Source organism: Lolium perenne, chromosome 4 (assembly GCF_019359855.2).
Source record: "Lolium perenne isolate Kyuss_39 chromosome 4, Kyuss_2.0, whole genome shotgun sequence".
Classification (NCBI taxonomy): Eukaryota; Viridiplantae; Streptophyta; class Magnoliopsida; order Poales; family Poaceae; genus Lolium; species Lolium perenne.
The window spans coordinates 115,111,505-115,127,857 of NC_067247.2; the positions used below are offsets into that span (position 1 = coordinate 115,111,505).

At 43.3% G+C, this 16,353-nt stretch overlaps 1 protein-coding gene across 1 annotated transcript in view; it reads right to left on the reverse strand.

The window, feature by feature from the left end:
• The window catches only part of LOC127347110 (putative cyclic nucleotide-gated ion channel 9), a 62,915-nt gene that overhangs the window by 40,203 nt on the left and 6,359 nt on the right, over nucleotides 1-16,353 (reverse strand). Inside the window, exon 2 of the mRNA XM_051373334.2 lies at nucleotides 3,415-3,461. Coding sequence (XP_051229294.1) covers nucleotides 3,415-3,461 — 47 coding nt within the window. The remainder of the gene's footprint in view (nucleotides 1-3,414; nucleotides 3,462-16,353) is intronic.

Genomic DNA, 16,353 nt, shown 5'->3' on the forward strand with positions numbered 1-16,353 from the left:
ATTCTAGAAACTGAAGCCAGCAGTTGCATGAAGGCCGACATGAGATGGCAGCAGAGGAAATCGGTGCAGAGATTACAAGACCATGCGGAGCAGCTATACTCAGTTTTCAGGACAAACTTTCTTCAGGCCGTGAGATGATTTTTCTGATAAAGTCCGTGAGATGATGCCATATATGGTAGATCCGTCAGGGAGATTAGAAGATCAGACACAGACACGCAATAGCAGTTCCTTGGTTGCCTAGATTATCATGGGGGCAGAGAGATGATTCTGGATATGTCCCCTTGGCATTTGGGCATCAACGCCTCATGAATCCAGGACTCATTGGCATCGGTCCTAGCTCTGCTCGGCCTTGCAAGCAGCAGGGATGGTGAGGCATGTTGTGCGGGCAGGAGGGGTTAAGAAAGGGAAGTTGGACATAGGAGGGCATTATAGCTATAATTAAGCTAGCCAGGTCTTCGAAAGGCACGAATGTCCCTTTGGGTGCCCCTCCACGAGATTCTTCCATGGACTGATGGTTATCTATGTTAATTTGCTGGGAGACTGCAGTTTCGAAATGATTTATTGACGTGGTTGGAAGAGGGAAGCAATCAGGTCTGAAAGCATCATCAAACGCATGCATGGGTTGAGATGGGATGATGTGGACAGGATATGGCTGATTTGGTGGGACCCCTGAGGTGGCATAGCTGCATGTTTAGAGAAATAGGTTAGTGGGGATGAATTACTTAATTGTATAGGATTTTTTGGTGTATGTATGCATTTGGGGTAACCAAATCACATGGTAAAAACTTGGAAGCTATTGGTATGCACTTGCATGCTTAGATCATCAGATAAGCACTTATGGTTTGTGTGCATAAACCTCTTCCCAGTGTGATCATTTTGTCCGAGCCACCTTTTGAACATAATACATGATGTATCTCTGAAAGAAAGTATAAAAATATTCCTTTGTTGTTTTTGCATGTATAATCCTACTATACATTGCAGATTTGCTAATGAAATCGTGCACCACCCCCTTTTGACAGCAAAATATGATTATAAGTTGTCATGATTCGTGTGAATAAACAAAGACATCAGGAGGAGAGGCGCAACTCGATGGCTAGTGGTGACCACAACTGCTCTCTTGCCAGTGCTGCCGCCACAGCATGTGTGATCCTTCTCGGGCCTCCCCACTGCCAGGGCCAAGAACTGAAAGGCGTGCAAGTACTCCCTGCCCTAACCTAGCGGACTACACAATGTTGCTGCTGCATCTGATAATGATGATGCATGTCACTGTCAAGGTGGTTTTGCCATTTCTAGTGAGGTAGATCTTTCATCTCTATGTCTGTTTCTAGTGCCGCTTTGTGTGTATTATGCTAGTTAGTTCTTATCTGAATTTTAAGATCCATTCAAATGTTCATAACTTTGTTCAAATAAAAAGTTCATAACTTCTGTTGATGAGATCCAACTGAGACCACTCGACCGATCTCATCCACTTGAAAATTCATGTAAAAGATGGTCATTCTACTTTCTAATAGAGTCGTGAATTCTGCAGCTCTAGGTGAGATTTCTCTGCCTCTATGCAAAGCATGTAATGGACCGAAGCTTGGTTTGAAGTCTGATTGATCATAGCGAAGATCAATTTAACCCTTCGTTGCTGAACATGCAAGAATTGGTTGACGCAAAGTTCTGTTACATTGTTGTGCTGTTATCTGATGGTGTTATCACAAGCGTGATTTTGTGGGAGACTGCTTAATTGGCTGGTATGCATGTCAATGGTCTTTGGTTTGTAGTTTGTCTCCTAAAATGTTTAGAGGACATGTGGGATTTTTATTTAATGAAGACATGTGGCGGAAATTCAATTCGGCTCCCGGGTGTATATGCTCCCTCTATCAAAAAATTATATTTCGAAATGTCGAAAAATTTTGACAAAAAATTCTACATGTACATCTCCACAATATACATATGTTTGTCAAGTTTCGCGAGGAACCAATATGTTTTGTGATCTGTGTAAAAAAGAGAAAATCTATCTCCCGAAAAGCCTTATTTTCAGCATTGAATTTTGTCTTTTTTACACACGTCACACGACAAAGTCGGATTTTTATGAAACGACTTTGTGAGCGTGTAGCACATGAAGATGTACGTTCGAATTTTTCGTTTCAATTTTTTAAAATTTTAAAATGTATGTAACATGCATTTCAAAATAAAGGGAGCATATGCTCCCATGTGCCAAAACAACATTCCCTGACATGTGGTAGCTATCATGTATTATACCGGTGGTGTTGAAGACACCATTTATGGCCTATTGTATGTGTGCATCTTGTGCTAGCCATTCTTGATGATGACTTTGCATGCCACTCTTACACATGCGGCCTGATATTGGCTTAAAGCGAATTATTTGCTTATGCTAGAATTCTCCCAAAACTTAGTCCTAGTAAAAAATCATGTCTTGTTCGTTTTTCAATAGTTGCAGTGGGTGAATTTTTTTATATCTAACATGATGGCTCTAAAGTTATTTCTTAATCCTATTTTGGTAATGGCATGACTCGGCGTATGTATAATTGATCATGATTGTGCCCATGCAGAAAAGGAGATCAAGGCTGGTCTCTGTGCGCTCCTGCTAGTGCACACATGTTCGGGTTGCTTCTGTTGTCTTCCATATCTGTGTCCCCGAGCTGCTGCTGCGGGTACGGCTTCTCGGCCTCAGATGCGGTCCTAGATTCCTCCACTAGTCGTCGCAAGTGTCGACCATCGGTGGGCTAGCTTCCCGGGTGGACGACGCCTCTTGGTGCACCGAGATTGGCATCGACTACAATCCGTTCTAGGTGAGCTCCAACTCTTCTCCTCTGCACTTATGGCATCGTTCCATGCTGTTCTAAGTTTAGAATTTTTTCATGTTGTATGGCCTGATGACTTTGATTGTATTAGATCGCAAATCTACAGGAAAACTATATATTCTGTCAATTTAGTCACTCCTAAACTGCTATATACCTGAATGCTATTTGTAATGTGTTGTTCATTATTATTATTTCCATGGACATGCCTAGAAGGGGCATTCTAGGATAGTTGGCTTTCAGTAGAAATATACTGATCTTCTGCTACAAATTAGTACATTACTAAGAACCTTAGGTTGGATGATAAGCGAAGTAAAGATAACAACAGTGACGAAGACAACAGGAACTTGTGACCTTAGAATGTTGTGGGACTTTGGGCCTTGATGAGATGTACTAAAATTTTCGCATTTCAAGATTTAAGGTTCTTCAATTGCCTGCATGCCTTACCTTTTAAAACATAGGTAGTATACTTAGACTTTTTTTATATTGATATTCATCTTATTAATTTTATTATTGATAATAATACCGGTTCCTTTCACCCATTAAATGATATAAGCTTGTCTATTTGTTTGACCCATGTTCTCTTGTCAAGTGCGTGAATGCTTACCTCTTCAGGATATTTTGGATTGACACAATGTTTCCTCTAGAAACAATCTGTGTTTTATATCTAAATGTAGTGACCCTGTTAATATTTTTTTTCCTACTGCAACATTCCAAATTACATAATTAGTTTTTAGGAGCAAGCATATGATAGTTTTATAATTTTGAGACAGATCTGGAAGGGGCATCTTCAAGATCATGCGCATCCTGAGCCTTCGTCTTCTAGCTAAGGAGACAAGTCACTAGCTGATTTGACACCAGATTCTGCTGTACCCATTAAACTTCCCCGGGAGACAAGTCACTAGCTGATTTGATACCAGATTCTGTTGTACCCATTAAACTTCCCCGAGTCCCTAAATATGTGAATTCTTCTCAAGGACCTGTTAGTACATCATCAATATCGTAGCGTGGTGCTGCGAACTCAGCTGTGAGTGTTCCATTCTTTTCGATGCCAAGCTCTTCGATGGGATCTCTTAGCTCGGACAAATCAAGTTTCAACCTAGATGCTAATGTTCGGTATGTGGTGCATATTATACTTGGCCATGCTTTTTTTTTTCTTTGGTTTCCTATTGGTCACCTGTGTCAAGTGCACTAACAATTGCTATTTCGAGACCAGGAATTCAAGTTGAACCCAAATGATAAGGGTTTAACTCCATTGACTTCTCCTGTCAGGCCACCTCGCCCTCTAGCAGCTGATGCAACATACTATTATCCTGATAACATGCAAACTACTCCTGGACCTTGGCATGGCCCCATGGGGGTGAGTTTCTACTATTTTTAACACATTTTCCTTATTTACTTACTATTTACATGGAATGGGTGCAATACTGAATTCAAATATATCTGTCTGAATTATGACTTATTTTTTGAGTTTATTTTCAAAATAATTGGAAAGAGTGGCAATGGAACCAGGTTGTTGATTTGTTACTGAAGTTTATTTACCTGCTAGTCAAGATGTCGGTGTTGTAATTTCCAAGGTTCCTAAGCTGATACTCCGTGCTTTCCTATTGATGACAATTACTTGTTAGATTTTTGTGATCTCGATTCTTGAACAATCCATGAGATGCATGTCGTAGTGTGTTGGTTTCTGAAGCTTCTAGGGCTGTTGGCTTTTCTTTAATGTATACGGGCAAATGCATACTTTTGCAATTAGTCTTGTCATGTCGATCCAATCAGCTTCTAGATTCTTAGATTTGGGTAATGATATTCCCTCTGAATTTGCAGCTCCTTTTTGGTATTCAATGATTTTCGCAGGGTCTGAATTTTGAGCATGTACTAGTTTAAGAATTTCTGGGGGGGAATTGAAAGCTCAGGAAATAATATGGTCCTATTTTTAACTTTCTTCCAGTACATGTGCTTCTGGGGACCTTCTTTTTTCGAGTTCACTGTTATACATTGAATTGTTGTGTTTTTTTCTCTTTTCCTTCTCTAATTGCCAACCATCTTGGTTAGGTTTCTTCTTGTGGCCTATAATTTGAGCTTATTGGTAGTTTGAGCTTCTAGATAATTTGAAGTTATGGTGATTGCTTGCTAAAATGTAAAAGCTTTTTTTCCTTTCTTCTAATGAAGCCAAAATCTCCAAAAGCTTTGTTTCCTGTTACTCTTGCCTTTCTGCATCAGTTTTGTTGTCGGGTTTCAACACTAGATATATTTTGCTAATGAAATCCTATCTTTTTCATCAAAACTAAGTGCTTATACTAGCTTATTATGTAGCCTGTAAACAACATTTTTGATGCCGTGGAGTTTTCTCCTGGTTCCTTTCGTGATTAATTAAGATAAGAAGGTTCATCCCTTCCTTGCAGATTGATTAGGAAGCTAAGCCTCACATCTCATTGATAATGCGGTGGTTGAAGCATCTTTGAGCACTCTTATATTGTGTTTAATAAGGTACCTGTTACAAATATTCAGTATTTGCCCAACATTCAAATATCGACGCAATTTTCCAGTTTAACCGTGGTTTTCTGCCTAACATGTTTTTATCCATATGGTTGGATGAAATAAACACACACACACCAGTGCAATTATTTGATTCTGGTTTCTTGTGCTATCTGATTATTTTCCATGGTATAGACAGTACAAATTCAGAAGCAAAGATTCTTCCTATCCTGATAACAAAGGAGGAGTACATTGCCCAAAAATTTCTTGATCCATTCTGAAAGTTGAAGGACCACTTTGTGCCTTTAAGCCTGCAAATATGTAGGTGGAGTTGTGCGACCGCAGGGTAGCCTAGATGGGGTGCCCCTGGAGGACTTGTGCACCTGCAGTGTGGAGTTGTCGTGGCTGCAGCTCCAGGGCTAGTGCGCCGACTTGTAGATCCTTACGCTATAGTGGCAGCACTTTTAGATTCGCACACGGGTACCGCGACAACATATCATCACCACAAAAGGGGCAAGTCACCAAAGGAAGGATCTAGCACTTGAGGCGGATGAGGACATGCTGCTGTGGAGGGAGATGATGGTGAATCGATGTGCTAAGCGATTGATATTGATGGGGAAAGCAGATGGGGAGGAGGTTTGTAGGAGAAGGAGAATGTATGTGCGGGGGTTAGGTTTTGTAGTCTTCATTGAATGACCATGGCGTGAGCGCCGACCATCTCCATCATATGGCACATCACCCTACGCTCCTACAGAACATTGAGGCCGTGGTCCACTCCGTCAAGCTATTCTGTAATAGTCGGGGGCAGCGATGGAGACTAAATTGAATATGTTTGCAGGCATATGCTAGGAAGATGCCGGGCTTTCTTTATAAAATTAGCATACAACACAAAGTACATCCGGGTACCACAGATCTTGGCCATTTGGACGGTCCAGGAAACGGGACCATCTGTGCCAGGGATCACTTGTGCTGTTTCGCTGGTTATAGAGATATGATGTTTGTTATATTTTAGAGTGTCCTTCTATATATCTATAATGTTGTTGTTTGAAATCTGCTTGAACATTGCAAGTACTTGATACTGATTCCACTTCTTGTAGGTGAACATACCATCGCAAGCCTAGGAGATGCATGTACTTTGTCGAGACCTTCCAATGATCTCATTACTTTCATTTCGGTGAACTCTCCAATAAGGTAAATTCTTGGTTTCTTCTTTTTCGTCTACTTGCTCTTGAGGGCATGTACAATGCAAGATGCGTAGAGAGGTGCTTAGCGAGTTAGCAAAATCAACCGGTTTTTGCTTATGCATTGGTGCTTATTTACACTAGGCACCTCTCCTATACAAATAAGCACCTGTCTTAACAAAATGCTTGGTTTATTTTTGTAAGCACCTCCTTGCATCGTACCTGCCCTGATAGAATGGCCACCAAGCCATGGTTGTTCTGTGCTCTGGACACTGAACCTATAATGTACTGGTTGGTTTAGTGTTGGTGATATGGATAGGATTTGGTTTTGCATTTTTAGCATGATTCAATGGATGTCACAAAAGTGAAATGATTTGTGTTGATTCAGGGTACAAGAAGTCAAACAAGGACTACCCCCGCAGGTGGTTGTCACCCAGCTGGGCAGTGCTGGTCTCCCCGAGCTCCTGCTGGTGGTTGCCTGCCTGGGCTGCTGCTGCCGACTACTTCTGTCTCGCTACCATGCAATGACGGAAAGTTCACTGTGGTGCAACTGCGGCAGAGGTGGTTTCTTCGTCGAGGCCGTGGTTTAGTTGAGTTTTTGGTTCTCCTCTTCTTTAGAGCAAATGAATTGAGTGCAAGGCAGCCGACATTCTTGCTGTAAGTACCTATTTTTTCCTTCTTGATATTGATAAGTTTTATGTACTTCGGTACAGACATATGTTGTTTTACTAGAAATGAAAATGTCCAAGGTCTAGCCTTGATTTGTTTTTAGTGTTTATATCTTTGTGAAACTGATGGGATAGGTCAAAAAATGAGATAGTTTATGGCTGAATTCCTTCTGAAATTCAGTGAAAATTGGCTGAAATATTGTGTCTATGAATTCAGTGGGGTTTGTCTTACATTGCTTTCACCAAGTTCTGTATTTTGTGAAGTTGGGACAGTTTGAGATATCTTCTCTATGTGGATACATAAATATCGATGTCTCATCATTTTAAATTCTCCTAGCTATTCTACTTTGCATGTCTTGTATGATTTTCTCAAGGCACAAAGGGTGTATGTGCACATGCAGTTCATGATGGGATCTTTTTTTACAAGATGCTAGACTTGCAGAAATTAAGGGTCGGATCTATGTTTACATGGTTGATGGAATTGTTGGTATGCTCTCAAGATACCCACCCACATTACCTATTGGAAGATATGCAGTCCTCTATGGAAGTCACGGAAGCTGGGACAACTCTAGCTGGTGAATTGAGCTTGCTTATGCTGCATCTTAATTATTTCCGTGCTTGCATTATATATTTTGATCACTTGCATTATTTCTGGTTGCATCACAAAAACTAGGATTGCACTATCTAAACTCTAGCACAACCATCTTATGCATGTTGCTGCTATTGCATCAGGTAAATCACCACTTGCACTAAATGGACGCTCACTCTTTTTTCTGTCCATGTGGAGTTCTGAATGTTAGTAAGTATCTGTATCGAGATTTACTTCAGTTGCTCATGCACTTGTACTTCTTATGATAGATAAATACTCATGTGGTGTCCAATTGCTTGGCAGCTGCATAAATATCCCCTTGATAGCCTCTGTTACCTACTACGGTCTAGTTATACATGTTCTCATTAAATTTCTGATGTGATCCCCAATGGTTTGGCAGCAACATTTGCCATTTGTTAGCCTATTTTATTGTGTATTGACCCAGTGTGTAGTGTACAAAAATATGCTCATCCATGTGACTACTAAATCATTCTTGCTTATTAGTCTCGTGACAGCTGTTGTGCTGACATAAGTTACCCTCCCAAGTTCAAGAGCACGTGTGAGAGATTCTTCCCATGCTCTGACACTTCCATTATGGAACGTGATTGATGCTACTCTTGTTTTGTATATGAATGCATGTGCTGCGGGCTGGCCGTGAACTAGAGAATATCCAGTCCTCTAACTGATTTATTGGCCTTATCCAGTTTTTCTGCCTAGTTTCTAGTGTTCTGTAAGAATTAAGGTAATGTGATACACTGGGTTGTTTGCTCACACTTGGTTGTATTTCTTCTTTATCCGTGTGCATAGTGTAGGAGTTGATACCCGTAACTTGCTTACTCTGCCTGATGCATGTATGTATGCCTAGGTAATGTAGTACTCATGTATTGCTTATTTTGTTGCACTATTTTTCGAGAAAACGCAAATGACCTTTGTATTTCATTTCATTGAAAAGACGGAGAGTTTGTTACAAAAGCTTCCTAGGAAGCGGGTGTTACACCAGTTTTGACTTAATGCACGTCCCAAGTCCATGGCAGGACTACCCTAAGGCTTGTGGCACTGGCTCTAGCCCAAGGCTTTGCTTCATCTTGAATCCGGGAGACCATGCCATCTGTTCTCATGCAAATCTTCAGCCACTATTCTCTTTAATGTGAATAACCCCTTGTATGTCCTGCATTCAGCTGTTCTCATGCAAATCTTCAACCACTGTTCTTGACATACATCGTCGTTTGGGTATGCAGGCATGTAGTTGAGGCGCAATATCACTGATGGAGTGGCCTCCAAGCCAGCGGTCCTCCCAGAAGCGTGCTGTTAGCCATTGCCAATGGTCATCGTGGTAGAGGAAAATAAGATTGCATGTTCTTACACGGAGAATTGGAGCTCCAGGTTGCTCCAGGCGCAACCTGTGTCAGTGCGGCTCAGCCATAGCTAGCGCAAGCGCAATGCCTGACCTTCACAGCCTAGACCACGCACTCCAAGGCCACCTGGAGCAATTGCCCTGCAGATACGCCTCCAATTGACATGGCGGTTTCCTCCCTTTGCATCTGCCCTGCCTTCCCAGAAGAACCCTCCTTCGATTTTTTTTTGAATTGTTTGATGCTCTTCTTTGGCGGTGCGAGGACCAGAGCTGATGCACAAGGATGTCATTGAGCACGGACTTGACGAGTACGAGGCAATCAGGCTTATTCATCAGACGAGCCTTACAGGTTGGTAGCTTTTCTCGCATCTTCTTGCCAACTGGCTGTAGCTGGGCAGCGGTTAGCCTCCTAAGTGGGAGAGGGATGCCCAGGTAGATGATGGGAAACTCGACGATTGGGCAGCCAAGGTCCACCGAAACCTTCATGGCGTCCATGTCGCTGTAGTTCATCAGTGTAGCTGTGGTTTTCGTGTAATTGACATGCATCCCTAATGCTTGGCCAAACAATTGCAGTATCTTCTTCACCGTCATGATGTTGTTACACTATTTCAACTTATTTATATCATTGCTAGATCAATTAGGTATTGTTGTAGCTTATCCATGTTGTTTGGTTTGATTAAATGACTTATTGTCTCAAGTATCTCGTGAATAGTTTGGCTCCTTTAAGGGGTATGTTTCTTGACTTTGTCGAATGGATGAACCTACTAATTACTTTGGCAAATGGCAGCTACAATAAAGAAATAATAATGACAACTATTGAAGCAATCTTGCCGGTATGTTTATATTTCCCATCTCATAATTATTTTTGTACATTTTTGTGCTTGAAAACCGAAGTTACCTATCTTGAGATGGTACATACTACGATAAATAATCAGAACTTGAGATGGTACACATACTAAGTCATGATAGTACTTCGGCAGGCCAGTAACAAAAGAGAGTTGCAAGACATGTACTCAAGATTACTGGGAAGCTCATAATATCTGGCGTTTAGGTAAGTTTCTAGTTCCGCTCTCCTCTTTGTACTTTGTTATAATATTGTGTGTTTAGGTAAGTTTCTAGTTCCTCTCTGATATTGTGTTTGTGGTGAACAGGATTTCATTAGTACACTAGAGAATCAAAAGGAATAAAGATTCTCCTGTCATTTAATACTTTTTTGCTTACATTCCTAACAAGACCACTCCAATTTCTTGAGCAGTGGCGAGTGGTAATTAGTTTCCTAAGACGGCATTCAGTCTAAGTTACGGCTTAGACCCACCTGTTAATATTCATCCTTGGGTGCTTATGATGGTGTGTAGTGCTGTCACAGTTGCTAAGAGATAATGGACATTTTATTTGAATATGGTCCAAGTAATCCTAATGTTGACCAAGTTTTACTGGTCTTGTCATTTGTTGAACATTTTCTGTGTATCCATGTTTGTGTGTTGAGCAATATATTCCTGTGCCATTCGTGGAGCTAAACCTTTCTTGGTTTATGGTGGTGCAGGTGATAGGATGTACAGGCAGCATGTTGGCGTGGCCCTTGCTCTTGAAGGGAGGAGTGGAGCTGGAGATCCGGCCGGCCGGACATATGCTTTCTTTGTCGATTTCATTGACTGATCCAGTGGCATGTTCACTGCCTGTTAAATAGTAATGAGTAGGTGGAGTGCTGTTTGGGCCGAAGCATCTATGTGGATGGAAGGTCCTTTATTTGTAATACTATACAATATAATGTTGGTACCTGAAATTTCTTGGGCTGACCATATTCAACCTGATGGAAGAGTTAGAGATCCATGTGGGTTCTTTTTATGCCAAAACTGAGAGAATTAACATTTCACATTGATGAGAGATGCAGGTAGTGCTTGTTTTCTTTCCGTCTTCCCGGTTGTATTATTGTATAAATGACACCATTTTGACTGTGTGGAACATACCTATCCTTGCTCAGAAATAGATGCAATTCCGTGTGCAAGCAGGCACCTGATTTGTTGTGTATGAATCCTTGGCTCCAATTTAGATATGTCTTCACTGTGTTGGTTAACTCAAAGCAACCAAGGTCAAGCACGGGCTGATTTCTAGGAACCCAACCGAATGATTCATGTATATATATCTAGCAAAGAAAAGGAGGTATGAGCTGTAAAAGGGGTATAAATTTAGTATAAAATCAAGATAACTTTGACCATTTTTTGAAAGAAAAGTAGGTGGTACATGCATGAATTTCTCGTCGCATTGAGCTCAGCATGATGCATTCGTGACAATACATAGATGGCATGGTTTTCGAGGAGTCGTTCACCAAATCAAGCTGGCGCGTCAGCCTCACTAATACAGGGAATGACATGAATACCTGGAGAGTTATCAGGACTTTTTACAGAAGGAACGAGTAGGTGGTACTCCATGCATGCATGGATTTCGTGGCTAGAAGGTGCATTGAGCTCGGCGTGATAGCAACCGTGGTGCATACAAGGGCATTGGCATGGTTTTCGCGGGGCATGTAGAGTCATTCGCGGAATCCATTCACCAGCCGTATCGGCTTCCGCTGATTCCTGGAGCAGTTATTAGAGAACGAATCAGCATGCATGCATTTCTCGGCCAGGACGCGCATTGAGCTCAGCGTGATGCATCCGTGCCAGTATACACAACCAGGCCGGAGAGCATTGAATCATTGGTCGAATCCATCCATGACGCTAAAGCAGGGAGGGATGCTGATTTCTGGAGCAGTTGGAATTCCTTCACGGAATGGAAGAGTAGATGGTGCATGCATGTATTTTACGCTAATATAGAAAGGAACTGTTGAGTTATTAGAGAAAAGAAACCATCGTTAATTAATCAAGGAAGGAGAACAGCACCCTTCACGTCACCGATCCGAGGCACCACCCATCTCAAGTTCTCAACTGTCTGTGGTACTTCAAATGTAATCAAGGGCTATGGATGAAAACTAAATTAGCTGGAGCGAGGTAGGGAAAATGGCGCTAACGGAGCCTAAAAATTTCGAGCCTGTCTATAAGTACCAATAAGGGTGGAGCTACCGCGTGCGGCTGGGGTCCTGGCCGAGAAATGCATGCATTGATTTCGTGGCTAGCTAGACGCCGCCTGATGCAACACACAAGGGCATTGGCATGGTTTTCACGGGGCATGTAGAATTATTCGCGGAATCCATCCACCGTCGTGTCGGCTTCCGCTGATTCCTAAAGCAGTTATTGGAGAACAGATCAGCTATGGATGGAGTGAAAAGGACGATGAGGTGCATGCATGCATTTCTGGGCCAGGACGCGCCCTGAGCTTAGCCTGATGCATCCGTGCCCGTATACACAGCCACAAATTAAGACCAGAGAGCATTGAATCATTGGCCGAATCCATCCACAACACTAAAACAGGGAGGGATGCTGATTCCTGGAGCAGTTATTAAGGGAAAAAATTCTTTCACGGGATGGAAGAGTAGGTGGTGCATGCATGTATTTTACGCTAACATAGAAAGGAATGTTGTGTTATTAGAGGAAAGAAATCATCTTTAATTAATCAAGGAAGGAGAATAGCACCCTTCACGTCACCGATCCCAGGCACCATCCATCGTAGCCTGCTGTGCTTCACCTGTAATGTAATCAAGGGCTGTGGATGGAAACTAAATTAGTGGGAGGGAGGTAGGGAAAATGGCGCCGACAGAGCCTAAAAATTTCGAGCAGAAATTCAACCCACAGCTTGTCCTCCCGCCTGTCTATAAGTACCAGTAGGGGTGGAGCGACCGCGTGCGGCTGGCGCGTGCGACCGACTTAGACTTGGACTCCTGCTCGTCGAGGAGAGAGAGAAGATGACACCCTGCTTGGAGATGAGATAGCCAGGTATGATGTGATCTTGTCATGCTAACGCCGTTGTTAATTGCATACGTAGGTGCCAGGTTATTGTATCACTAATCTTGGTTTTTTGCATCAGGATGGTGCCTAGATCGGGCGCGTCCTGGGGAGCGAGCGAGGAGTAGGCGTGTCGTGGGGAGCGAGCGAGGAGTAGCGTCGTCGTCAATTTCACCAGATAACTCCGTTTCTCATGTGCTGAATCCGCTCACTTGGTCCTACCGGCGGCCTATGGACCCGCATGGATTCAGCTGGCCGGTGGTGTGTCGTAGATATCCGCTCCAATCGGGTAAATGCGTGAAACGGAATTAGCGATCAATCCAGCTGGACTAATTCTTTGTTTTTAGTTTAGGCTGACTATCATAGTTCCTCGAATCAAAACCTCCTAGATAATTTGGAGAAGAGCGAGGGTTGAGGTGATTGCCAACAGTAAACTAGGCACCAACAAAATAAACTAACGTTGTTGCAATCCAATCAACATGTACACGTGCAAAAAAGATGTAGAGATTCACATGCATATGTATTGTAACGAAACATACGTAACAAAACATACGGTGGTGGGCAGCTGACGGCGGTGGAGGAAGGCCGGCGGACATGGAATTAGCCAGTAAATTGTGATCCTTGTTGGATCCCTCAAACCAGACATCTGCTCATCTTGTGAGCGCAACGCTGGAGGGGCAGGACCCGGCGTGAGAGAAACAGCCGGATTATTTCATCGGCGCAGAGGTTGTCTCCTCCTTGCTCTTCTCAACAAACCTCGGCTTCTTCCATCAAGAAAACGAAGACGTCCGCGCCTTCCAGAGGCGCCGCCGACCTTGCGACTCCGCGCAGCCGAGCTTCGTGCCAACAGCGTCTGCCTCGCACCTCCTAGACACGCTATCGCTGGGCTCCCAACTCTTCGGCGGCCTGTTCGAGCATGCCCGCCCGGTCGCGTCCCGGAACGGGCGCCTCGTCCTGGAGCTCCGGCGCGAGGAGCGCGCCCAAGGCCTCATCCTCAGCGTCTACAACCCCATGACTGGGGAGGTGTCCGTGCTTCCCTCCCTCGCCGGCGAGGACTGCCCCGGGTACTACGCGTGCACCATACTCACGGGCGACGATCTTGACGCCGCCAGCACTCCGCCGGGCTTCTTCCGCGTGCTCCTCGTCTACAACCGTCGCGGTTTCACGGCGCTGCGGATCTTCTCCTCCGACGTCGGCAGCTGGGGGCCGGAAGGCAGGATGCCTGGCGCCAAGATGGATGCCGGTAAGCTGCGCCGGCTAGGCCCTGCTGTCGTGGTCCGCGGAGTGGCATACTGGCCCATGCACCGTGCAGCGTTGGGCGTGCGCCTCGACGGCGCACCCATGGACGTGTTCTTCGTGCCCTACATCGAGCACTATTTTCCGGACTACCGCTTGCTGGGCGTGACACCGGACGGGAGCCTCAGCTTCGTCTACGCGCTATTCACCGGCCTCACCATCACCGTGGAGAGCCTGTAGCCGCAGAGTTTGGTTACTGAGTGGGAGTTGCGCGAATTGATCGACGTTCCCGAAGCCCCGGTGAGTTCAGGGACTGCGTTTAAGTTGCGGTGGTTCAACGAGAAGAGCGGCACCGTGTTATTCACCACCAGAGAAGGCGGAGACGCTACCAGCGGCGCCTTCGTGTTGAACCTCGCGACGAAGTCCTTGGAGAAGCTTGTGGGCGGCGTCGAGTGCCATGGATGGAGAAATTTTTGTGGGTATGAGATGGACCGTGCGGCGCTCCTTGCTTCCATAGCCCGCTTATGAGTCCTTGTTACCATGTGGCATGTGCTACTTTTGTAACTGATGATGTAATCTTGGTTTTTTAACACATACTCTTTTTGATGATGCAATGGACGAATAGGTGAGCCTCTAATTCTTGTGTTTGATCACAAAGCGTGCAAATATTGTAATTATTTTAATCTCTCCTCTCAAGTTTATCCACCGTTCAAAGCCTATCATGCATGGCAAGTCAAGAAAAAGAACTTGATACTTGGAAGAGACCAAGCCTTCCACATCATCTTGTTGAAGCAAGTTCCCCACAGTGGCTCAAAATGTACATTCTCGTGCACAATTGCAGAGAGTCGCCCACGAATCTATTGTGTAGAGAGTTCATATATCTCGATGCCTCCTATTCATATACACACAGTTTGATAGATGGATCTATCATATGCATGTTCTCTAAAAATTATATTACATGCATGCGCGCTAGGAAGCCATTACTTCAACCAAACAGGTTGAAGTAATCCAGGTCCCCTACAACCACTGCAATCCACTCCTAGTGAATCATATCATCTTCTTTTATCTGGTGAGCAGGAGAGATACATGTCATGTTGCAGCCGATGAAATATATAATAGGAAAACCTTATCAAACTAGTACAAGGATGGTAAATATAAATGTGGAATTGCATCTACCGCATATTAATTACTTAGGGCATCTCTAGCAGATCCCTTAAAATCTATTAGAAGATTTTTTGTTTTTGTTTTTTGGAGGTTAGATCGCACCTAGCCGATCCCTCAAACTGGTTACTCAGGCGGTTTAGTCGTCCTCTACATTATAAGGGATCTGAAGTTCTCACCAAAGTTGGTGGAATTTTAATCAACAAATAACTATACTAATGCCTAGGTTTAAATGTAATTTACTTAAAATTAAGCGTGAGAAACTTTCTTCATAGATTTTAGCCTAATATTTCGTGCTTCTTTCGTCCTATAACAATTATCGAAGATTTATCAAATTTGAAGATATCTAGATAGTTTCACGAGACGGAGGGAGTATTTAGAATGAAAAACGGTTGTAATGAACCAGTGTCACACCCAAATAGAGTTTTGTAATCATTCTCCACCTGTTTTGCCGCCCCAAAACAAAAAAAGCTCGCTCTTATGAAAGTTCATTTTAAGACCAGACAATTGTTCAAAAATGCATAGAACTAATTTCATATTTAGAGCTTTATCTAGGTCGTGTTCCATATATAAAATGGTGTCATCTGCATACTGACCCCCCCCCCCCCCACCCCCATCTACAAGATGAGGAATAAGACCAGCAACCTGACCATCTTCTTTGGCCCTAGCGATCAGAATAGCCAATATATCCGCAACAATATTAAATAGAATGGGAGACAGATGATCCCCTTGTCTAAGACCTTTTTTTGTTTGAAAATAACGACCTATGTCATTTTTTACTCTAATACCCACACTACCTTTCTCAATATAATTCTAAATCCATGAACACCACTTAGGATCAAAACCTTTCATACGCAACGCTTGTTGCAAAAAAGCCCCAATTTACCTTGTCATATGCCTTTTCAAAATCTATCTTAAACAAAACACCATCAAATTTCTTCCTATGAAGTTCGTGTATGATTTCGTGAAGGATAACAACACCCTCAAGAATGTGTCTACTAGGC